Below are 25,200 nucleotides of genomic sequence, written 5' to 3' on the forward strand. Positions count from 1 at the left end.
ATCTATCTATCTATCTATCTATCTATCTATCTATCTATCTATCTATCTATCTCTCCTCCTCCTTCCTTCAGACCCTCTCCTTCCTCGGAGATGCCCATTGACTGTTTCTCCCAGCTTCTTCCTCCTCCTCCTCCTCCTCCTCCTCCTCCTCCTCCTCCTTCATCACTTTCTCCACCCCCACCTCTGAAGCCCAAAAGTCACCCCTTTGCATCCAGATTCAGCTCTTTCCTCCTCCTCCTCCTCCTCCCTCCCTCCCTCCCTTCTGATGATGGGAGGGAATGCCCTGCCCTTTGCCCACCCTCTGACCTAAATCCCTCCCTCAATTTGCCCCAGTCATGATCGGGTGCAAGTTCACATTCCACAGAACTGGGGTTTCTCAAAAGAAACGCTATTTGCGCCGATTTATTTTAACCCGCTCTAAGGAGCATTTGCCACAGAATGGGTGTGCAAGCCTCTGATTCGCTTGTGGGGGATTCGGGGTGAATATGAACTTCACATGGAAGAATCGGTTTGAAAAACGTTTTTTTTTTTCATAGTCTGAATGGCCCCTTTGAGATCATCTAGTGCCCCATTAAGCTTGATTTGCTGGTCCAGGCGTCCAGATGAATCTTCTGACAGTTTTTCCCATGCTTCTCCAAAACATATCTTTTCATATATAAATTAGAATATTTTTACACACACAGAATTCCCATATATCACAGATGAAGATGTTTAATTTTATTTACCCTTCAGCTTTTCATAATGATGAAAAAACACAAGTTAAAGAAATGGTTTATAAAGAGAGAGACTACCAGTAATACAGCACGGATCTCACAAGTGGTTACAGACCAAAGAATTTATATTTCAGATACCATAACTTGAACACGCACATGACACAAAAATATTTCTGTATGCATCCAGTGTGGATTACAGGAGACAAAAATATAGTACACAGAGTATTTCATATGTTGCTTGTAAAAATTAATGTTATGCATGGAATAACATCATATATAAACTCTCTTACTACTCATTTGTAACATGCTCTTTGGCAGTTCTCTTTTTAAAAAAATCACCCTATTTCAGATTGCTTTCATTATTAGTCAAAAAGAAGGCCAGAAGACTCATTTATGTCCAAGTGAGGAAATGCTGTTCACCATTTCATTCATCTGAGCTATTCCATTAATCTTGGTTCATGATAGAGGCAAAAACAGGCCTTTTAAAATAGCTGTTAGCCCTTATCAAGTACATTGAGGCCTTAAACTTTGCAAGCATCAGATCGTACTAAAAACAGTTGGGGAATCTAACTTGATATGATTTGATGGCAACATTTTAACAGAAACTCTAGACATATACTTCTCTTCACATTTCTGGTCTCATGTAAGGAAAGAAAACACATATGATTTCTAAACAGAGCTTGTAATGAACTCATTACTGTTACCACTCCCTGAATATCCCACTTTGGGGGAGGGGGGTTACACATCTTAATGTTTCATATCTGTTGCATTGAGACCAAAAACATGATTGTTAAGAGGTCACAATGGCCTTTGCAAAGCCAGGTGAACTTCTCATGAGGGGTCACAGAAGACCTGAAGGTGTGTGGATAGGACCCATGTAACCTAAATGAGTGTTGTAATCACTCCTTCCTACCCCCAAGTCATGTCCATTTCCTCTTGAAACTCAGAAACAAAGGATTTCCTTGAACCTTAAGCAGTAAGCCAACTTCCTTGCAAGCTTCCTATCATATTTCCAAATACCTTATCCTCTCTTGACACCCTGGGGTTGTCCGAATCCAATCACTGCATTGTGCCCCTAAAGTTAAACCCATCAACCAGTTTGGAATACCATTGTTGATTCTATGGAACAAACATCAAATCATTGTTTCTGCACAAGATAGCCCATTGACAAGGGCTGTTTTTTTATGTATAAATATGGGTCCCAGAAACCCAGTCTGCACACTCACAGTATGCATACAGTTGTCCCCCATTTGTGCTCTGTGTATGAATTGTGCCACCCTCAAACCTCCCAGTTTGAGCAACTCCAGCTTTCTGTGGTCAGCTCTCTGAACAGGTAATTAGCACTCTCAGCAAACCCCTCAAACTCCCCTATCCAACCTTCACTTCTCTATTTTGTTTAGCTCTAATGCTGAATGCTGTGTCTGTTTGAATTGCTATCATGCATGTGTGTGATATTTTTCTAAATAAAATCCTTTTTAGTTCACCCAAACCTGGAGTCCTTACAGTGAGTACTGGTATATACAGGCATTCTAATTTCAGAAGTTACCCAATCTCTTGCAAGGATAATTTCCCCAACAACTGGCATACTTGGAGGGGACCTCCTGCCCCCCCCCCCCCAAATTCTTAGGGTAATATTACAGACAAATTATAGTGAATTCTTGATTCAGTAACTAAGGCCTAATTATGTGATGTTAGAATTGTAACTTAACAAGGGATTATGATTGGTATTCAGTATTGCAGTTATGGATTTGTTATGGATCCATAACTGGTCTGTAATCAATAAATCTATGTATGCTTATGGGCAACCTACATAATGCCACCCCAGTCCTCCTTAAGAGTCAGCTGCTGGATTGTGTGAAGAAGGTCTATTCAGGAGGTGGGGCCAAGGAAGATGAAATTTCCACTCCCTCCAACCAGTGAACCAGTGAACCAGTGAACAAGGCTGAAATCATCAGAAGCAGTACCCTTATTGCAAATCTTGTCAAAGCCTTACTTACTGACTGGGGGGAGGGATGGAAACCTCATCTTCTTTGCATTCTGATCACTCAGCTATCATCCAAACCAGCCAGCTGGCTCTTAAGGTGGTCTAGGTGTGTGTATCAGGCCAGAAGACATTATTTAGTTATGTGTCCTTTACTAAGTAGCCAATCTAAGATTCTTGTGCACCTCTTTTGCTGTATAACTGTAACATTCTGGTAACCTTTATGGTTACAGATATGTTGCCTCATTGAATATTAGAGGAATGTCTCACATGGTTCAAGTGCTGGCTAATGTTTCCATCTTGTGCAATCGTGTGTGGTAGCAAAGTGGACAGGAATAAGAATATATTTTGTACCATAGTAACATGCAGAAGAAGTAATTTACAGCATTCAGAGGTGCTTTTTTAAAAAGTAACTGAAAGAAACTATTTTAATTTCTTTTTGTGAAAAGCAAAAATTGCTTTTGAAGCTATAACTATTTTTGGAGGGTATATATTTATACTCTACAATATCATTAAATTACTCTTAAAACACAACTTTGCAAAGCTTTGTTTGTGGAGAAGGGGAAATTCTCCTGGTATACTAGAAGCTTCCATGAAGCTTATATGACTTTATTGATTTTCTATGTGGAAATAATAAAAACTCAGATCAAACATTCCTTCTTCTTTGGAATGCACAAATCAATTTACTGTTTAAGAATGAGTCTGACTCTCTTCTATTCTGCAGTGAAGTAATGCACACAAATATTTGTAAGAGAAGACCAGACCTACGCTATGGGCATTTGTTATTGTTGTTGTACGCAAAGTCTATCCAACTTATGACAATCCTACCCTAGGGTCTTCTTGGCAGGATTAATTTAGATAAGGTTTGTCGTTGCCTTCCCACGAAGCTGACAGAGCATAGTTTGTCCAAGGTCGCCTCAGAGGTTTCTATGGCTGAGTGGAAATTTGAACCCTGATCTCCCAGAGCCCTAGTCCAGTACTCAAACCATTACATCATATGGGCAGGATATACATTTTCTTGCCAAACAGATAGCCATGACTGGTGACAATGTCCTCAAAGAGGTAGAAGACCTAGCCATGCTGGCTAAAGCTTCTGAGAATCATACGTTAATTTTTTTTTCACCCAACCTCTGATAGAAAGGGTCTCTTCAACACAAAAAGGCCATCTGTTTTAAATTCGTACCAGCATTTTGATAAATTAGTCAATTTTGGGAATCTCCTTCATTAACTCTGACCTCTTGGCTGTGACCTCAATGTAAAATGTAAAAATAGCTACTTACAGTTTCATATCTAGGGCTGGAAAAGGGAATATCAAACTTACATAAAAGCTATTATTTGGCCAAAATTGGGTAAAATTGATGTTTGGAATTTAAAGATTTTAACAAGTGTACTTTCTTTTCCCCTATAAAGAGAGCACTATTTTTAAATTGAATCATTTCCCCCATATACCATTTTCAGAAGTGAAATCACACACATACAAATACCATTGTTTGTCCCATGGTACTAAGAATACAGCTATTTGCATGATCCTATATATCAGTATGAAAATAAACCATATAGCTGCTTAGGAAAAAGTGAGATTTCAGTCAGGAAAACATTGTGGTATAATATCAGCACTTGGCATCCTCAAAGAGCTGAGAGGAATTCTGCTGTTGTACAAGCATCTACGTCTACAAGTTGGGTGCCATTTTAATTAAGGAAAATACCCCTAATTTAGCAGCACAGGACATTTTATGGGAAATCTAAAGTGGCCTACAGTTATCATCACCAGCAGCAGATAAATTTGCCTGAAGGCAATTTCCTAGGGAAAATCCACAAAAGGACTTCACACCCCTTCCACCTGCATTGTACTGGACTCTCTATTCATGAGCATTCAGACAGACTGAAGAAGAAAAATGTGAAAATGAAATGTGAAGTGATCTCTTTGAACTTTAGGACCTTCCTTGTCTTGACCTTGAAAGTGCCTGCTACCATGGCCATCTATGCCTTCGACTATCCCAAGGGTGTAGCTGCTTCCCATAGGCGAGAGAAGAAAAGAAACAACAGTGGAAGTGAGTATTCAGGAACACCAGCATCTGTACATCTATGAAAGAATGGGTCAGACATTATCTGTTCCATCATCCCCAGTGTGGAAATGATATCATCTGTGTGATTTCCACCAGGAAGAATGGTGATGACCTTGCAATTTTGTGATAGTGTTAAAACACAGCCAGCAAAGTTTCCTGTGAATTCCAGCACTCTTATCAAAATATTTGTTACCCTTTGAATTTTTTAAAAAAATGTTATAGTTTGCAGAAGTTGCAGAACAGAATTCTCAATTTATGCCTCTTTTTACTTTCATGTTTATGGGGTATCCAGTGGGGCTTCTACTCCCCAAATCCTGCATCCATGGACACCAACATGAATCTGCTGTTGTTCCCATGAAACTTTTTTCCGCCAGCAAATCCAATGCATATCTATTCAGAAGTATGTACTTGTAGATTGAAATGAACTTATACCCTGAAGGCATCAGATCCCATCTGTTCTTAGAAACTAAGTAGGATCAGGCCTGATTACTACTTGAATAATAATAATAATAATAATAATAATAATAATAATAATAATAATAATACTTTATTTATGTCCCGCATCTCTGTTACAAACAACCATTTCTGGATCCCCTCAAGAAATAGGCTGTGTTTCAGAGGAGTTGTCATAAGTTGACAGGCAAGCTGAAGGCACACACATACCTCCAGCTAAGTGTTTAAATGGCTACAATCTTAATCAGACTGTGTTTTGAAGGAGCTATACCTTAAAATAGGGCTGGGCAGCTGCTGAAGTTAGGAAGTTATATTGGACTCTTAGAGGCCCTTGTAGGGCCATGTCCTCCACAGGGCTACGCCTAGGATCTCACCCCATAGAAACAATGTGGTCCATGGGCCAAACTTTCCCTACCCTTCCTTGAAACAGAAAACAAAGCTATAACTCTTGCAAAAGATAATACAAATATTTAAGCATTTAAAACTATGATATTTGCTGAAGAATTCCTGTAGATGTTGCTTACCGTTACATTGCCAGATTGTATACTAATGAATAATCAAGAGAAAAAATATTTTGGAAATCAAAATTTCTACAGTGTGACACTGTGAAAAGCAAAATCCTACACAAAAAGGACTAGAACAGTAACCTAAACAATACTGTGATTACAGTTATCTTCCTCTATTCTGAGGTTTGCGTCTTTGGTAATGTTTCAGTTTCTTTAGTGTGAAAGAAATTGACATCATATAAACTAATAGGAATAGCTACAAAGCAAAGATAAATATAAAAGCACTGCAGATCATTGCAAATAGTGTAAGGAAAGTCTTCAAAGCAAAAAGATACCGATGTTTTCTCTGTTTATCCTGTATCACAGTGATGCTGTCATTGGTATTTCTGTAGTATAGTTTTCGCTTTGGCCAGATTCAGTGGTATCTTCCCAAAGAAAGTCACAGAGCTGAGATTCTTTCTATGTACAATATCAAGAATCAAAATCAAGAGTCTGGAAAAGCCTTTATGATAGAATCATAGGCAGGAGGTGGAGTTTGTGTTGAGTGGCAGACACGAAGGCTGTTATTGGACCAATGGAATTCAGGATTAGAGAGGCTGTTGGTGGTGTTCCCAGTAAGGGTTGTGGTAGTACTAGTGGGCACTAGAGTAATCAGCTGGCTTTCAGTTTCAACAGGAAGTGGAGGGCATTGCAGAAAAGGGTGAAACGTGGAGGCCCGGAAACTTGATTTCCTGGGGAAGGAGTTGGCTTGGTCTAAGGAAGCTTGCCTTTGGAAGGTAAGGCTGGCTAAGCTGAGGTTACTCCGGCGTTCACAGCTGCTGTTACGGTAAAATCCTGGCCTGGTGACAGCACTTCCATGAGAGGCTCTGGAATGCCGACTGGAAGATGAGGGGCTCCAGTGGGAAATATGTGCACTTGCTCTGCGGCTGGATAGGCAAGTCAATAAAGCCCAGATTATAGCTCCAATTACGAGTCCAATGATCATAGACACAGAAAATGCTGTTAATATTTGATCTAAAAATTAAAAAAAAAACATCATTACTTATCACTTCAGAAGACTTTCTAGGGAAGGTAAACAAATTTTGATAGTTACCAACATTTCTCGACAAATAGGTTTACTCATCTGTTTGCAAAGCAGTAGATGTGTTGGTCTGCTACAAAAAGAGTCTTTTCCCACCCTTCAAGATTATTTGTTGTATTTTTCCCTGGAACAGTTACATCAAAATTGTAACAATGTTGCCCACTTTTGGAAATCTCCTTCAACAGATAAATCATCTTCAACAGCAGAATTTAAAACAATAACAGTCCAGTCATTAAAAACAGCATGCCGTCTTCATGGCTATGCATTTCAAAGGCTTTCTGGGAATGCTTATAGAAATTGTTCAGTAAGTGGTGATCATTATGAGGAATCCACTTATCTCTCTAAGGCTGTGCTTTATTGTTCTGCATACACATACATTTCATACATTTTTGAGATTATTTTATCTGTAATGTTGATGCGCATTAATTTATGTTACTGCCCACAATAGTGAAATGGCAGGCCAGTATCTAAGTGTAACCCATTGATTCAATGCGTCTCTTCTAGTTGGGACCAGGCAACTTTTCTTTGGAAGTACATTGCAAATTCACCATCCTGCTGTTGTAAGAAGGTTTTAGTTGTTATTTTCACAAAACAACAATGATAACATCAGAGAGCTATTGCTATATTATCTTTATAACATGAATGCAACAAAACCAATTATCTACTTAGTATGAAAAAGGACAGCCAACTTTTGTTGCTGGCTTCTGCCCTGCACTTTTTAAACAGCACTTTGATATTAATTAATGTGATGTTCTGTAAAGCTTCTGCACCAGTTCATGTATACCAAGTTGCACTTAAAAATAGACAAATAGTTTGTAGACTACATAACGAACATACCACCTTAATGAGATAGTATAGCTATAAAATGATGTATAGCTATGAAATGATGTATAGACTCTAGATCACTAAGATGTGAAATAAAAAAATAGGATGGTAATGACACCAATTTAATAAGACAAGTAACCTAATAAATTATATGAGTGAACTTTACAACAACTGAGTTGATATTACAATAATTTAAGCAGGTGTGATTTGAAATAGGTATTAGTGATAGAAAGTCAACAATAGAAGGAAAGATAAATTGGCAGATGATGGAAAGGAAGTAATGTATGAATGTAGAGAGTATGATTGAAGATCAGAATAAATGAATTGGGAAGAGTAAGAGAGTTGAAGAGGTTAATGAATTGAGGGTAAATGAGAGGATTTGAAAATGAAATAAAGGCAAAGAGAATAGAGAGGAAGAAGAGAAAGAGAAGAAAGAAAGAAGGGAAGAGAGGAAAGGGGAAAAGTGGGTATTTGAGGGGAAGATAATAGAGAAATAGAATAATGGAAGGTATTGAGTTGATGGAATAGAAAGAGGGAAAGTGGATGGCTGACACTGCCAAATAGATCAATTAGATTAAATAACGATAGAATGTTAATGTAAAGTAGGAGATGATGTATGTTGTGGTGGAAATTCCTTTGGTAATGTGTGTTATGGTGTTTTATGATTGCGTAGTGTTTTTAAAATTTAATAAATTTTTCAAAAAATTAAAAAAATATAGAGAAGGACATTTTTTCTGGTCATTGGTTATCTGAAAAGCCTGCCTAGACTCAGGATACATGAATGTCTTGATTCTGTTTTATACTTTTTTTCTAATTTTTGAAATCTTAAACATAGTTTGTACTGAACTGAGAATTTGTCCTGAACTTCAAGGAAGTTTGCATGAAAATTTATTTGCATTTTTTGTATGCAATTCTCCCAAAACATGCAATATTACTTCATTCTGTAAATGCTGGGTACTATTCTGCAAGCAGTTATCCAAATATAATACATTCTCTTAGCTCCTCTTTTTAACCACACATTTTTATAGTATTTCAGGAAACACAGTTGGTCCTCCATATTAACGGATATTTTATTCTCCGATTCAAGCATCCATCGCTTGAAAATAATTACCCACACACACACACACACATTCCAAAAAGCAAACCTTGGTTTTGCCATTTTATGTAAGGCGTTCATTTTCAGTTCATTTTCATTTTATGTAAGGGTCATCATTTTACTGTCCAATGTATTTCATGGGACTTGAACATCCACGGATTTGGTGTCCACAGGGAGTCCTGGAACAAAAGCCTAGCAGATAACAAGGGCCCACTATGCTATCAAAATTAGAAACAATACAGATTTTGTAGACAGCTAAGTTGCAGTCCATATACATTGGTTCAATAGTGCAAAATTAGGTCAGTTCATATATAAACTAAAGGAATTATTCACCCATCCTTATCTCACACCACAGTTAGACTTACAACTTCAGTAAAGAAAGGGAGATTTCAGAAGGTTTTTTTTTTTACCCAGTAGCATTCTGACATGGCAAAGTGAACCTGGCAAAGTTCCTTTTTCTCCACAAACTGTAAATATAGCAGAAGCTGGAGTTTTAATGTGTAGCTACTCAGTGCTGTTAGAGCAGGAGTGGACAACTTGTGCCCCGGGGGGGGGCGCATGTGGCCCGCCAAAGGATTTCTGGAGGCCCAGGGCCAAATAGTCAAGAGAAAGAGGATGTCTCAGCTCCCAGAGTCGTCCCTGATCGTACGGGGCTTTGGAGGATGGGAACAATGGACTCTTCCCCCAGACTTCCCAGGAGAGCTTTAGCTGGGGGCAGGCTAAAGGGTGCGAGGCCCAGAGGGAGGAGCTTTTTGCAGGGCAAGCTGAAAAGTAGAGCCGCAGAGAGAGAGAGAGAGAGAGCAAAAGAGTGAGAGAGGGCAGGGGTTTGGCTCATTAAGATAAGGGGCTGGGTGTCTTCACTAGGGTGTGGATGGGAGTGGAGGAGGAGGAAGAGGCTGCTGCGCTTTTGGCAGGCAGCCTGGGATTCGGGATCCTTGTCCTTGCAAGGCTGCCCACCTGGCAAAACTTCCAGGCTGGTCAAAGGTGAGCGACTCGGCAGAGGAGGAGGAGGAGGAAGGGAAAAGAGACAAGGGAAGCCACCCACCGCATTGTCCTCTTCGTCCTCTGTGGCCTGGGGCTTTTGCCGGGCAGGCAGCCTTGCAGTTCAAAGAATAGCTTGGCAGAACAGTACAATATGGTGGGCGGGTTGTCTTATCTCTTATCCCTGTCCTCCCCCTCCCCCTCCCCCTCCTCCTCCTCCTCACAGCTGCCTGCTCAGCAATGGGGAAAAGAGACAAGAGAGGATGGGGGAAAGAGACAAGGATACCTGCCCAGTGTGTTGTCCTCATCCTCATCCTCTTCTGCCGAGTTGGCAAGGCTGCCCATCTGGCAAAACCCCAGGTTTTGGGGTGAACAACTCAGCAGAGGAGAAGGAGGACAACGTGGTCCTCCTCCTCCTCCTCTATAAAGAAGGAAGGAAGGGAGGGAGGAAAGAAAGAAAGAATCAAGGAAGCAGGGAAAGGAAGAAAGGAGGAAGGAAGGAAAGAGAAGCAGGGAAATAAAGAAGGAAGGAAGGAAGAGAAGAAGGAAGGGAGGGAGGGAGGGAGAAAAGAAAGAAAGAAAAAAGGAGGGAGGGAGGGAGGGAGGGAGCAGAGAAATGAAGAAAGGAGGAAGGTATGAATGAAAGAAGGAAGAAAATAAAGAAGGAAGAAAGGAAAGAAAGAAAGAAAGAAAGAAAGAAAGGAGGGAGGGAGGGAGGGAGGGAAGAAAGAAAGACATAAATGAGGGAGGGAGGGAAGGAGGGAGGGAGGGAGGGGAGGGAAGGAAGGAAGGAGGGGGGAGGGGGAAGGAGGGGGTGCCTGCTTTCCCTCCTTTTTCTAGTCATGTCCCCCATCTCGGCCTTCCTGTCCAGGAGGAGGGATTCCACATTGTTCTCCATCTGAGCACAAAAATTTCAGCACATATTCCAAATAAGGCATGTGCACATTTGAAATCTGTCAAAGAATTTCAAAAGCATTCTTAGAAGAACAGCGGACTATCTATGTATCTATATATTTATATGTTGAAAGCTGGCTTTCTATATTTAGAAAGTGATTCTTATTAAAGATACTTTAGTGCTGAAGATGTTTCCCCAGCACAGATGAGGGGGGTATAATCTTATCCTTAGTTAATTTTGCCCATAAACCTAAGGTACTACATGCACTTTAGCAGGATCAGTCAGGAGGCAGAGTGGAATCTACCAGTAGATATAAAATTGGTTTGCAGTAGATGATTAAAATATTTAACTTTCAGTGCTTTAGTGGAAACATTAATAGTGCAAAATATCCTCTCAGGATGCAGAAATCAAGAAACATTGTGGAAAAACAAGAATAGATTTATGTGCAAGTTCAAATTATGGTATTGAAAGGCTATTCCTGAGATAATGTGCTCAAAGACCCCTTGTTCTGTGTAGACCTAGGAGGAAAAATAGTGCTTGGGCCACCTTGCACTAGTGAGGGGAATTCAGATTAAAAGTGGACAGGGAAGGTAAATCTTGCCCATTCCTATAATAAAACCTATAATGATGATGATATTTCCAAAGAACAACTAGACTAACAAAGGACACATCAAGGACTAGGTACTACTCCCAGAAAAAAGTGCAATTTTTCAAAAGATCTTGATTTATGGCTCCACTCATATTGAGAATTAAATTAGATGGACATTCCAGTTTCCTGTTGTTGTTGGCAGGCACCAATTAAGACAGTTTTTTTGTGAAGTCTGGCAAGCAGGACGCCTGCTGGGAGCCAAGTTGCTCCAGGTGTTCCTTAGTAACAAGGAAATTCAACAGCAGTAGCAATCAGCAAAATATCCTGCAATAACATTTGCCAAATAAATGAGAAATGTGGTCAACAGATTATACCCAGATCAATCTTGGGGCAGGTTTGTGGTCTGTGAATATGAAAGACAGAGGAAATGTAGCAGAGAAGAAGAGTCATTCTTCTTTTACATCATAAAATAAACTCTCACTTCCTTTTCCTGCCATCTGTGAATAAATATTCTTATAATTATAATATGCTAATTGCTTCGCCAACAGAAATGACTGTTGGTAATTCTTTTACATTCCATTGGCATTTAAAAAAGAATGAAAGAGGAGGCTAATACAGGTACTTAAGATTATTCCACCTATTTTATAGCCGCAGCCTTGAATAAAAGAGGATGCTAATACAGGTACTTAAGAATATTCCACCTATTTTCTACCCGCAGCCTTGTCACTAATGCTTGAACTATCAAAAGCAAAACCTAAATGACCTAAGATGCAATCCTAAGCACACCAGTTTGAGAGGAAACTCTCTTGAATACCATGGACACACTTCCATGAAACCATGCATAGGACTGGTTTGCCTATGGACAATTTCTGGCAAAACTTATATCTTCTGGCAGAAGGGTCCATCAGATATAGGGTGGTTAACTTTTGGGAACCAAATTTATGCCTCTTTAACTTTCCAGGGGCTTCCTTGATTGCCAAAAAGTGAAACAACAAATCCAAAAGTAGTTAGAAGTATTTTTCTTTAATGGTAAGTAGTATAGTAGTTGAAATGTGATTAGCTTTAATGCCGAATTATCACTTCTTGTGGCTTCTGGAATAGGCAATTCACATTTTTCCCCCCTGTCAGTAAATGAGAAATCAAGAGGAGTTGAGGGTCAGAGATTGCAAAAGCAGTCAAAGGATAGATATAGACCAGGACTTTGGCCACTCCTGATCAAATATTAAGAACATTGGAAATGGCCTTTTACTTGGTTAGATTATTTGTCCATCTAGTCCGGTATTAGCCCCAGTATTATCTACTTTGACTGCCAGGCATTCTCCTGTATCTATCTGATGTAAAACAAATCTTGTCAAATTTTGGAAGTCATCAACCTAAGGAAGATGTGTGTGTGTGGGGGGGGGAATGGTTATCTTAGTATCTTATAAAATTTTGGGAATGTTCTATCATTTATCAAGATTAGCTGTTTCCCTTCAAGCCAGTCTGAACATTTTTATTTCAAGGATAGGATACAGATTTTTATAAAAAACAAAACAAAACAAAACTCCATGAATACAATTATTGCTATTTTTTTCCTTCTTAGCTAGGATATGTTCTGATCCTGGTCTTCTTAAGCCCAGAACTGTGAAAGCTTTGCTGTGGTTTTCTGTGGGCACTTACAGATGGAATGGATCAAGCTTAAGGCTGGGAAATTTATATGTTATCTGATATTTCTATCAATTTTGTGGCTTTGGTATCTTAATAAGAAACAGAAAATCATCAGGTTTTTCAGCAGGCAGACAGAAATAGGGATTCCCCCCCCCATCCTCTTTTTGATTGCTGACAAGGAAAGAACCCACTCCTATTGTATTTATCTATATATTTTTTATTAGAAAGATTAGCTAAAACAAATTATTTCAATAGAAGCGAGAGGAAGATTCTACTGGAAGAGTAAATGATGATTGCCACCACATTTCTTAAAAGGTGTTGGTTATCACCTTTAAAGCCCTAAATGGCTTGGGTCCAAGCTATCTCTGGGACCGCCTTCTCCCCTACAATCCTCCCCATGCACTCCGCTCCTCTGGGAGAGGCCTACTTCAGCCACAAAAATCTAGGCTTTCGACTACCTCCCAGAGGGCATTTTCCATCATCGCCCCCAGACTGTGGAACGGCCTGCCGGATGAGATCCGTCTGCTTACATCCTTAGACAGCTTTAAAAAGGCTGTTAAGACGGATCTCTTCCGGCAGGCCTTCCCAGAATAGAGAACCCGACCTTAGAAAAACATCTGGGAAAGATACTGCTGCTCCCACTGGTTGCTTGTTGGTATGATGTTGTTGACCTTCTGGTCAGTTTTTAACTTGTATGTTTGTTTGTTGTTGTTTTTTTTTGTTCTTTTTTTTTAAATATTGCATTGAATTTAATACTTTTTTAAGGAGGGGAGGGTACCAAGGATTTTATATGTTTTGTATTTTTAACTTTGTTAGCCGCCCCGATTGTTCTCAGAGGGGCGGGATACAAATAAATTTTATTATTATTATTATTATTTTTATTATAAAAGAATCTTTGCATTTAAAAATTACTTGCCAGATAAAAGCCTGAGGGCAGGGAACTGTCTGATTAAAAAGATTGTATGTACAGCGCTGTGTAAATTTACAGCGCTTTATAAATAAAGGTTAATAATAATAATAATAATAATAATAATAATAATAATCAACAAGTGTTTTAAAGTAGCCACATGGGGCATAGTAGGATATATTGCCCCACAAAAACAATTCTGGCCATTCGAATGGAATTTCCCTTCATTCACCCAATTATAAGGGCAGGGAACCATCTAACTAAAAAGATTGCATGTACAGCGCTGTGTAAATTTACAGCGCTTCATAAATAAAGGTTAATAATAATAATAATAATAATAATAATAATAATAATAATAATAATAATAATAATAATAATCTATGTAAAGAGTGACACTGAAAATTATTTACACCTAGAACTCTTCTGAGAGCCACTGTGGTGTAGCAGTTTGAGCCTTGGACTATGACTCTGGAGACCAAGGTTCAAATCCTAGCTTGGCCATGAAAGCCAGTGGATGACCATGGGCAAGTCACACTCTCTCAGCCTCAGAGGATGGCAATGACAAACCTCCTCTGAACAAATCTTGCCAAGAAAGCCCTGTAATAGGTTCACCTTAGGGTTACCATAAGTTGGAAACAACCTGAAGGTACACAATAACAACCAAGAACTCTTCTACCAGCTGTGTCTGCATTTCTTTGGTGAATTTGGGGCTGTGCAGACCACTTCAAAGGGGTGGCCTTCAGCTGCCCCTTTTACAGCCAGATCGGAGCTGCAGCAACTGGCCTCTGCAGGATGCAATAGCTGCAACTTTACAGCATTCCTCTGGAACTGTGTCGTGCAGATACAACACCAGAGGAGTGCCATGATGCCACATGCTGTGTGGTGCAGTGCACAGTGTCATGCCTCCCTGGGGATGGAGCCGGGGCATGCATCAAATGGATGCCACACTCCGATTCCACCCCCAGGGTGCCCTTTTGCAGCAGTGTGCACAGCCCCATAGTCCCCCCCCCCCTTCTTTGGATGCCTAGACTGTTTTCAACTAAAATGTTAACTTACTGTAATTCATGGGCAGCAATAGAGTTCTTACTGCGGGACAAACTGTCTATGCAAGCTTATAAACAAAAAGTTTCTTCACCAAGATTTAAAAAAAAAAGCATGCAGTGGAAAAGAAGATGAGTGACAAGGTTAGAGTCATGTAGTCTCTGGCATTTGATGAGTGACTGTATAAGGCTCATCTCACCTAACAATTTGCTGAATCCTACTAATGGTTGTACATGCATGTGTGTGTGTGTTCTAATCTGCACTGCAGAAATAATGGAGTTTGACATCATTTTAACTGTTTTGACTCCATCTTATGGAATCCTGGCATTTGTAGTCTCTGACAGAGAAGGCTAAATATCTCATAAAACTACAGTTCCCAGAATTCAGTAATATTGAGCCATAGCAGTTAAGGTGATGTAAAACTGGATTATTTCTGCAGTGCAGATTAGTCCTATGTCTAATGATAAGTGTTTTAACCTGGTTTTAGGTTTGGTTTTTTTTTTAAGACTCATATTGTCTTTACTCGCTTTTTTCCTAAGCCCCAAACATTATAGCTTTCTTTCATTGGAAAGTTGTTTCAATCCTGTTATTGTTTTGACTTCCTCTTCTTCATCTTTTCAAGTTCTGCCATCACTTTAAGGTGTGGTGGCCAAATCTCTACATAGTATTCCAGATGGGTTTGCTCTGTGGATTTATATAAGACAGTATGATAGTGGCTGCTTTATTTTCAGTTCCTTTTCTAATTCTAATTATTGCAAAGTGAAACAAAACAGCAGGAGCAAGACACTGTATTCACGTTTTCATCACAGCTTCAAGATCCCTTTCTTAGTCATTCACTACCATTTCAGAGCCCATCAGTGTTTGGGTGAAGTTGAGATATTTTGCCTTACTATGTATCTCTCAGCAGCTATTTACACTGAGTCTCATTTGCTATTTTACTGTTTATATTTTCAGCCTGGAAAAACCCTTTGAGAGCCAGCACAGTGTAGTAGTTTGAATGTTGGACTGTGACTTTGGAGACCAGGGTTTGATTTCCTGCTCTGCCATCAAACCCACTGCAGCTTCATCCTCACTGCAGAAATAATCTGGTTTGACACCATTTTAACTGCTATGGCTTAATGTTATGGAATCCTGGGAAATGTAGTTTGTTGTGGCACCAGAGTTCTCTGACAGAGAAGGCTAAATGATGACACTACAAACTACAATTCCCAGAATTCTATAGCACTAAACCATGGCAGTTAAAGTGGTATCAAATTGGATTATTTCTGCAGTGTGGATGCAGCCTGGGTGACCTAGGGGAAACCACAGGCTCTCAGCCTCGGGGAAAGGCAATGGAAATAAATAAATAAAAAACTTTATTTATATCCCGCCTCTCTGTCAATGACAATCAAGATGGCTTACAAGTTAAAAAATTACATACAGAATCCCATGTCCCAATATCCACCTCCCCAAAAAGCATCAATTAAACAGTTAACAATTTAAAATCATACATTAAAATAAACAAATCGAACAAATGGGTTATTGCAGATTCAGAGGGCTGGTGTTCAGATTGATGGCCGGGTTTTCTATTCAGGAAAGGCCTGCCGGAAGAGATCCATCTTGACAGCCTTTTTGATGCTGTCTAAGCTGGTAATGTGACTGATCTCCTCAGGCAGGCAGTTCCATAATTTGGGAGTGGTTAACAAAAGATCCTCTGGGTGGTTGCAGTCAGCCTAGTTTTTATGGGCTGCAATAAATTCCTCCCAGAGGATCTGAGTGCACAGAGTGGATTATATGGAAAGAGGGGGTCCTGAAGATAGGTTGGGCCCAAGCCATTTAGGGCTTTAAAGGTCATGATCAACACCTTGTACTGTGCCTGGAAACCAATGGACAGCCAGTGGAGCGATTTTAAGATAGGTGTTATATGATCACTTCTGGTTTTACCATTAACCAACCTGGCTACCATGTTCTGAACTAACTGACATCTCCGAACTAAGCACAAGGGCAGCCCCATGTAGAGCGCATGGCAGAAATCGAGTTGTGAGGTTATCAGTGCATGTACCACAGTTTCAAGGTCCCCACTTCCGGGAAAGGATGCCTCCACTGAACATATCTTGCCAAGAAAACCCCATGATAGGTTCATTTTAGGGTCACCACAAGTCAGAAATTATTTAAAGGCACTCAAGGGCCAAGATCCTTTAGGAACTCTTCACAATCTTTTTTCCTCTTGCCATATAAAATATATTTTGGATTATAGGCGAACATGGTCACCTTAATACTTACTGCTCAATTTCCAAATGCTTGTGAACAGATTAAAAAGCAGCAAATCCAGTACAGATCTCTGAGGAGTTCTGCTCACATCCTTCCATTGGAATGCTTAAGCATTTAGCCATCATCTCTGCTTCTGTTTACTTCTGTTAGTTGTCACTGCCTTTACTCAGAGAAGCAACCTTGAGGAATACACAATAGCTGATGCTGCCACTTTTCAGCTCCAAAAAGACTCATAAACTCAGAGTATGAGCATAGGAGACTCATACTCTGAGTAAGAAAGGGGTGCATAAAGACCCAACATATCCATTGCTGCCTTTCAGATAGTAATTCTCAAACTATTCAGATAGTAATTCTCAAACTAAATTGGCTAACACATTGTAAACCACTTACAGTGTGCTTAGCAGTATAGTAATGTAAGCACTATTGTAAGTGCTATATTATAATAAACTTCAGTCAATTAAATTAACTATCTCAGCTCCCTGGAGTGTATCATGGATGCAAAATGAAGTGTAATCTGGGGTTTAAGTCCTAGAGAAAGCACTGTATTGAAGTAGGAATTGTCAGAGAAGCAAACAGTTCACAAACCAGACAAGTACATCTTTGGAAATATCAGTAATACTGCTATGGTGTAAGGATACTGCCCATATTTCTTTACAGCATCTGGGATCTCACTAGGAGAATAATGACTTTGGACTAATCCTTTAAAAGTAAAACAGGGCTGGTTGGGCTTTCCCCATCTCCTCCCTAACTGCCTCTAATAACAGGATTTCAGCATGAAGCCATAGTTCACACTAGAGCACTGAAGTAAATGAAACTTCCAGATCATGAAACTCCTACCACCATGGGAGAAGTGCTGGGTTTTCTCCATAACATAAAGTTTTTAAAATATAAATAAATGAAAGTCCCATGTGGTTTTGATGAAAGTTTAATATTCCAGGTGAAAGAATAACAGTTATGAGGATATCTTATAACCCAGAAATAGGACAAATATGTTCCATCATAGAAAACCAGACAAGTAATTAAAAACTATTTCATTCTTACCAGACAAGTAATTAAAAACTAGTTCATTCTTTCCAGGTTCTAGTTGTTGCTTTCATCTGAATTGTTGGTGGGCAAACTTCCTTTCATTGCAGATACTTTTATTAGTAATTTGCTCAGTCCACTCTCTCTATATATATATATTTCAAATTAATATTCTGATTTTGGACACATCTAATGAACTTCTCAGGGAAAGTGAGATGGCAATGTTAAAATATTTAGCTTTTTGTTTTGCAAATATGCCCAGTCTAAAGATTAGCAACATTTTATTGTAAAAGTCAAAAACACTGAATGCATTGGAAAAAAACAACATGTAATGGACAACTTAACTATGTCACACAGAAAAAATTCAATATGGTATAGAAAACATTCTCATTCATACTTTTTAGAAAATACCATATTAATAAGTACTTACTCCAGAAATTAGGTGGCCATGGCTTATCTGATCGAGTACCGTTGGTCTCCATAGCATCCAGAATTATCAAAGTGATAAAAATGTTGTATCCAAGGTAGAGCACTTGGTATAACATTAAAAGATTTGACTTGAAGAAAAATGTTCCTACATATTCTCTCACACTGTTCTGTTCTCATGAAAGGAAATCAGTGTTATCATGTTTCCTGCTTTTATACTCAAATTAGCAACTGTTTGCCTTATCTTAGATTGCCACATGGTTCCTGAGATGGGAAAACAATTTCCTTCTCGTCATTTCCTTGGCTAGACAGTGAATTAAGCAAGAACAATACTTTATCCGTTCTATGTACTGGTGGTTGTTGGATCCAATTCAACAACAGTTTTCCAGAATGTGTCAGTGGCTGAAAAGCCTCATCCTCCACTCCCAAATGTGCAAAAGTACACGTGAACGCTACTACCTTCTACATGAGAGTTCATGTCAGAATCCCCCCCCCCCCACCTCAGCTGTTTTAACCAAATATTAGATCGATATAGTGCATGTGTGGCATTGCATAAGTTTGACTGAGCACAGAGGGATACCTGTACATAATTTCACTGACATTTATTTCTACTCCCAGAGGAACGGGTCTAATACTAATAACTGTAACAACAACAATTTGAATAATACAAAGCAGCAGCAATTTAGAGAATGGAATAATTGTGATTTACTGATATCAGTGAAAACTGTTTCTGTGATTTTAAAATATCTGTGATTCAAAACTGTGATTTCTGTGATTTTCTGTATTTTCTGTGATCTGTACACTACAGTGATACTGTTGCTACTGATCCAGGATTGAATCAGTGATTTTCTGTTATTTCAGTAGTTTCTGTGACCTGGCCACTACAGTGGTACCCCGGGATACGAATTACCCAGCTTACGAATTTTTCGGGATACGAAAAAATCCCATAGGGATTTATTGTTTCGGCTTACGAAGGTTTTTTCGGGTTACGAAAAAACCTCGGCGCTATTTTCAATGGAGCCGCGGCAGAGCCGCGGCTTTTTTTCCATTAGCGCCTATGGCAATTCAGGTTACGAAGGTTTTTCGGGTTACGAAATTAGCCGCGGAACGAATTAATTTCGTAACCCGAGGTACCACTGTACTGTATTTTTATTTGTTAATTAATTTGTGTAATATTAAAATATGTATTTATGTTATTTAAATAATATAAAAATAATTGACAAATTCTGAGGGGTTCGGACCCATTGGACCTCCCTGGCTATGCCCTTAGTAGTAAACCAATGCATAAATCAACTTTTCTTACTACAATATCAGAAGAATTCAAAATAGTTTTTGAAGAGATATCATCAATACAAACAGTTGGATGTTTGCTCTTCATATGTTTCTTTAGGTTGGAATTAGATGTCTTGAAAGATAGCTTGTTTTTATATAAATTGCATTCTGCAATACTGTCACTTTTTGGAGAAAAAAACTCCAAATAGGACTCCTAAATTTCTGTGTTTTCTTCATTTTAAGACACTGATTATTTATATAGCTATAACAGTCAGAGTTCTAGCAATGATCTGTGAAAAAGTAGCAGCCAGTTCTGTGAAAATCACAGTTTGGAGCTCAGTAGCAGAATGAATCACAGTCACTGAAAAAGTAGCAGTTCTGTGAAAATCACAGTACTTGATAACATAGCTGTTCCTATTAGTTCTTGCATATAGCACGCTTTCCCTTAACCTATCTTGAAAGCTAACCAGGGTCAGTTCTATTTAGTATTAGGATGGGAGACTGGCAATGAATACCAGGTGCCATAGGCCATATTTCAGAGAAAGGAACTGGCAAAACCATGTCTGAGTATTGTTTGCCTAAGAAAACCCTAAGAACTTAATAGGGTCACCATAAGTCAGCAGGTGACTTCCAGGCACATAAACACAGGGGAGAATTACATTCCAGCTATCAAATATTATTCAGGCTTATATTAAAAACAGATGGGTTTACAAGAAAATATATATAATTCAGAAAGAGAGGGAAGATATGCGGGAACCTTTGTACTATCATCTGAGATAGACTCATTCCTATGGAATAGAATCAATGGACACCAATCTGACACCAGAAATGACAACATGACAATGGAGACCACATCACTCTACAAGGACACACTGATCTGACTCTGAAGTTGTTTCTAATGTGAAGTTTACACATTCATCAGGAAGTTTAATTTTGTTTGTTTGGGTCTGAATAGAGCCAATTTCTACCATGACATGGAGATCTCTGGATGCTTCTGTCACCTTGGACTGAGAAGAACACAGTACAAAAGAGAATGAAAGTGTTTTTTGTGGGTTTTTCGGGCTATGTGGGCATGTTCTAGAAGAGTTTATTCCTGATGTTTTGCCAGCATCTGTGGCTGGCATCTTCAGAGAATGAAAGTGGTTCCTCTTGCTATTTTTGACCTAGACAGCAATATGTCTTGGCTGTCTCTTGGTAGGAAAGTAAATGATGCTTAAAGGAATTGTCTTAGGACAGTGTTACTTCACACAACATTTCAGTTGGAATCACATATATTGCTGATTTGACCTGAGAAGCTGCTTTCATTCTGGCTGCAACTATAGTTCTCCCTGAGGACAGCAGTGACCGGACCAAAGAACAATGTGAGATGAATCACTTCCTTTTTGGTCAGCAACCCTCCCAACACAAGGGAGAATGCCTTAGAAGTGTTTGTGTACCTGGCAGCCAGCACAGAAAGTATCAGCTTACAAATAAAGGATTACTTACAATTAGTTCCTTTTCATACATTACAGGCACATGACAGTATCATAGTACAATATCATAGTGAGAGACTTCATTTCTTTTTGTAGCATAACTGTAATTTTAAATATTTTTATAGGAGTGTTGGACTGCAATTCTCATCAGTTCTACAAGCATGGCCAATTGTAGCAAATTATCATGGAAGAAGTAGTCTAGTAGAATCTGAAAGGTTTCCCTTGATGTTTCATTTAGAGGTAGTAGCTCCCAGAGCCCCTATATTTTACTACCTGGCAATCCAAATGTCTGGCCCAGTCTCCAATTCCCACACCTATGAGAAGAAAAATTATGATAAGATATAGATCATGCCTGGGAATATCTATAGAAACCTGTTTCCATGTACATATTGTCTAAATCTTGTGAGATCTTCTAAAGCCAATCCGAAACAGCGTTGGAGAAATCTGAAATCATGAAGCTTATCACATGAACTTTAAAACTGGCTCCAGCTACCTGGACTGGAGCCAGGATTCAGGATGGAGACAGCGATTATTCCATACTAAATTGCTGCCTAATCACTGCCCGCCATCAGCCCAGGTCCAAGCAAGGTCCCAGCTGAGCTCCGCCAGCACTTTTTCGAAGTCGGAAAGAAGCTTTTTTGAAGTCAGAAGCTTCTTTCCAACTTCAAAAAAGTGCTGGCAGAGCATGGCTGGGACCTGGCTTGTACCTGGGCTGATGGCAATTTAGTATGCAATAATATTAGCCACTATCCTGGGTCCTGGCATAGAAGGATTTGTTTTGTTTTGTTTTCTTCTGTTTGATATGCTCTGTCATATGAAGAACTAGAAATGCCAAATTCTCTTGTGCATAGCCAAGAAAAAGAGATACCTGGTGGGAGGGGGAAATAAAAGCACCATGAGACATTAGGACTATGTACTGATGCTTCTTCTGAAAGGGTTTGTAGGTTCCTGAATAATTGCTTTATTCACTCATGAGTTTTGATGCACCTTTGTTAAGGTCATCTATGCATTGAAAGTCAGATTCAAAGCAATCAAAAATATTTGTTTTAAATTCATATCAGTCCTTTAAAAATGACACTAGAACCAGAAGAACTGGAAGAAAATTCTAAGTGTCAGCTTCACAGAGCCAAGAACTTTTTGATATTTTTTCTTGCAAAATGTTGCACCTGGAGGTAAAAAAGCTTTCAATTTTTAACTTTTCAAGTTTTAAAGTGAATTAACCTATTTTTTTATCTTCATGGATGATCATCATGATCAACACTATTAATGATCAAAATGTTACAACACAGGTGCAATTTGTAGAACTCTCAGGTTGGCTTTTATTATGCTCTCCCCTAAAAAACACTCAAGCTAACAAAGGCAGGCTCCCCACCCCAGTGCAGAAATGCAGAATACGTGATAGCAATTTGTGAAATGAAACAAACCTTTTCATAATTCATGACATTGCATGTAAGGGGTGGATTGTAGCTTTAGTATGGGAGGAAGGCCTGTGTTATCAGTTTGTAGTTCCCCCATCCCCACCCCATGATGCTTGAGCCCTGGAAGCTCCCATGCCTTTGGTATCTTCTCATGAAACACTGTGGTCAGATTTCCCCCCCTCTTTCTCTAAAAAGTCACCCCATCAGCCTCTGTAGTGTTTGAGGATTTTTAAAAAAATTCAACTGACTGTCATTTGCAGATTTTAAGAGCCAACACTGTGGTTTTTTTTTGCCTCTGACATTTGACAAAAGAAAGCCAAAGCATGCACACCTTGATGCATTAATGTATTCAAGATAAAAAGCACAGATATATTTAGCAGAATACTGACTAACACACAAAAGAAGCTTTCTCCCAACATCAAAAGTATCAGGAGAAAGTGAAATGAGTTTCAGATAAACAAATCAATGACAGCTTTCTAGCTTTCAAAGTTCCTTTGAGAACTCAGATCTCACACATGATTAGGGCATGCATAATTTATGTTAAAAATAGTGGAATCCCTATGGTTATAACAGGCAGAGAAAAGGGAGAGCTTAGATATCACATGGAGCACAACCTCACAAGTGATCCATAAAGTGCCTCTTTGTACCCTGGACTGAAATCACTGTGCTTCTACAGAATTAGTATCCCTACCATGGAAAAAGTTTATAGTTGTGTCCCCCCCCCCCCCCCCCCCCCCAATCCTGGTGGAATTTCTTGACTGGGTTTGAACATGAAACTCTGTAAGACTCCATCAAGACTAGTAAATCAAAATGTTAATACTGAACATTGTGCACATAGATGTTTTAAGTTATTGATTGCTGCTAATTATTACTAATGATAATGATAATAATCTGTAATTTTTGTGATTAATGATGCTTCTTTATTATTTTGGATATGTCTTATTACATTGTCAAGTTACTTGAAATTCCCATGGATCTGTCTAAAGAAACATGTGCAATGAAGAACAGAGTTCCATATTGGGTTTTAAAAACATATCTTGGTGATTGAAACCCACCTGATGGATGTCTTTGGAAGGTTTGTTTTAGTTTGCTTTGTTTTTCCTTTAGTTCTCTAATGAAATGTTTCTCCATATCCAAGACCTTCACTTTCCTGGCTGGTGTGGAGACCGAAAGTGAAGCCAGCCACTGGCTTCTTTTTTCTTGTGAGTTGCCTTGGGTCTCTTTTTGGGAGAAAGGTGGCATAAAATCAAAATAAATAAATAAATAAATAAATAAATTCTTCAAGAATCACTTACCATCTTACTAACTATGGCTGTCTGGAGCCAGGCCAGCAGGAGAAAGGAAAGAACGAACGAGAGGAAAGCTTTCCATCTGACTCTGATGGCCTTTATTCTTGAAGAGGTGCTGCTGCCTGCTGTTACAAGATCAGGACTGATTACTTATTAGGACCAACTGTTCCTCCATATCTAGGACCTTCACTTTCCTGGCTGGTGGGGAGATGTAAAACAGAGATAACTAACAGTGGCAGGTTGAGCTCTGTGGGGTTAACACTGAAGGTGTGACATGAAAGGAGGGTCACTTCTTTGGGGAGACATGGGGGGCAGGGGCACCACCCTTTCTTAAATGGGGAATGGACAATGGACCTTGGGTAAGAGGCAGGATCTGGTAACATACTACTTCCCATGGTAAGAGTGTGGGTTGGCTCTGTGTTGTTCAACTCCAGAATCCTTGGGTGAAAGGCAGTGACTGTTGAGAAAAAACTATGGTCCCTCAGATGACAACTGAGTAGTGTGTCTATGGTGACTGCTTTATCTGACCTTCTGCACTGACATTTTTGCTTCAGTTTGTTTTATGTTTGTCCAGCAGCATAGGTACTATGGCGTGTTACAGAGCGCCGAAAAGCAGTGCTCTGCCTGCGCCGTCATCAGCTGCGCTGAGAAGCCCCAGCGGCCAAACCGCAAGGCTCCCCAGAGCAGCTAAAAAGAAGCTCCAAAATGGCGCTTCTTCTTGCGTCATGGAAATGACACGATGAGGCGCCAATGGTGCACTTGATGTGTAATTTTCATGATGCTACATGTGGACGCTAAGCGTCTGGCACGTAAAAATGGCCGCACCCATGTGTATAGGGCGCGGCCATTTTTTACGCCCCCGTCACGTGCTAGGGGTGAGGCCGGTATGGACGCTAGGTCCTCGGTCAACCCCTAGCACGTGACGGGGGCACCGCAAAGGCCTGTGCAGAACGGGCCAATGTTTCACACCCAATGCGGATCATTTCTTGATACCCTGTCCTCTTTTCAACAAATTTATTTTGGGTAATAATAATTAAATGAAACAAATATTAATAATGACCAGAAAAGAAATGTAGACAGTGAACATTCTCTCTTATTGAATGTTGTATATATAATCAGTTGGATTTCAGGCCAGAGTACGATACTGAAACAATCTTGGTTACTCTGACTGATTACCTACTCCAGGGAAAAGACAGGAGGAGTTGATCCTCCTAGATCTCTCAGCAGCTTTTGATACCATTGAACATGATATCTTACTGGCCCAGCTCT

The 25,200-nt window shown here is 39.5% G+C and overlaps 1 protein-coding gene across 3 annotated transcripts; it reads right to left on the minus strand.

Moving 5' to 3' along the window:
* Positions 1–695: 695 nt before the first annotated feature.
* Positions 696–18,672, minus strand: MYCT1 (MYC target 1). 3 transcript variants are annotated; one of them, XM_042445939.1, is made up of 2 exons: positions 18,485–18,672; positions 696–6,733 (listed from the first exon to the last, which is right to left on the minus strand). In XM_042445939.1, exons 1-2 carry the CDS (start codon positions 18,597–18,599, stop codon positions 6,204–6,206), a joined length of 645 nt encoding a protein of 214 aa, XP_042301873.1. In that variant the 5' UTR covers positions 18,600–18,672; the 3' UTR covers positions 696–6,203. The 3 variants fall into 3 exon arrangements, 2 of the variants coding, with proteins under 2 accessions (XP_042301873.1, XP_042301874.1); XM_042445940.1 differs by lacking the exon at positions 18,485–18,672 and adding an exon at positions 9,989–10,118; XR_006101462.1 differs by lacking the exon at positions 696–6,733 and adding an exon at positions 16,577–17,210.
* Between the last annotated feature and the right edge of the window lie 6,528 nt (positions 18,673–25,200).

Source organism: Sceloporus undulatus, chromosome 1 (assembly GCF_019175285.1).
Source record: "Sceloporus undulatus isolate JIND9_A2432 ecotype Alabama chromosome 1, SceUnd_v1.1, whole genome shotgun sequence".
NCBI lineage: Eukaryota > Metazoa > Chordata > Lepidosauria > Squamata > Phrynosomatidae > Sceloporus > Sceloporus undulatus.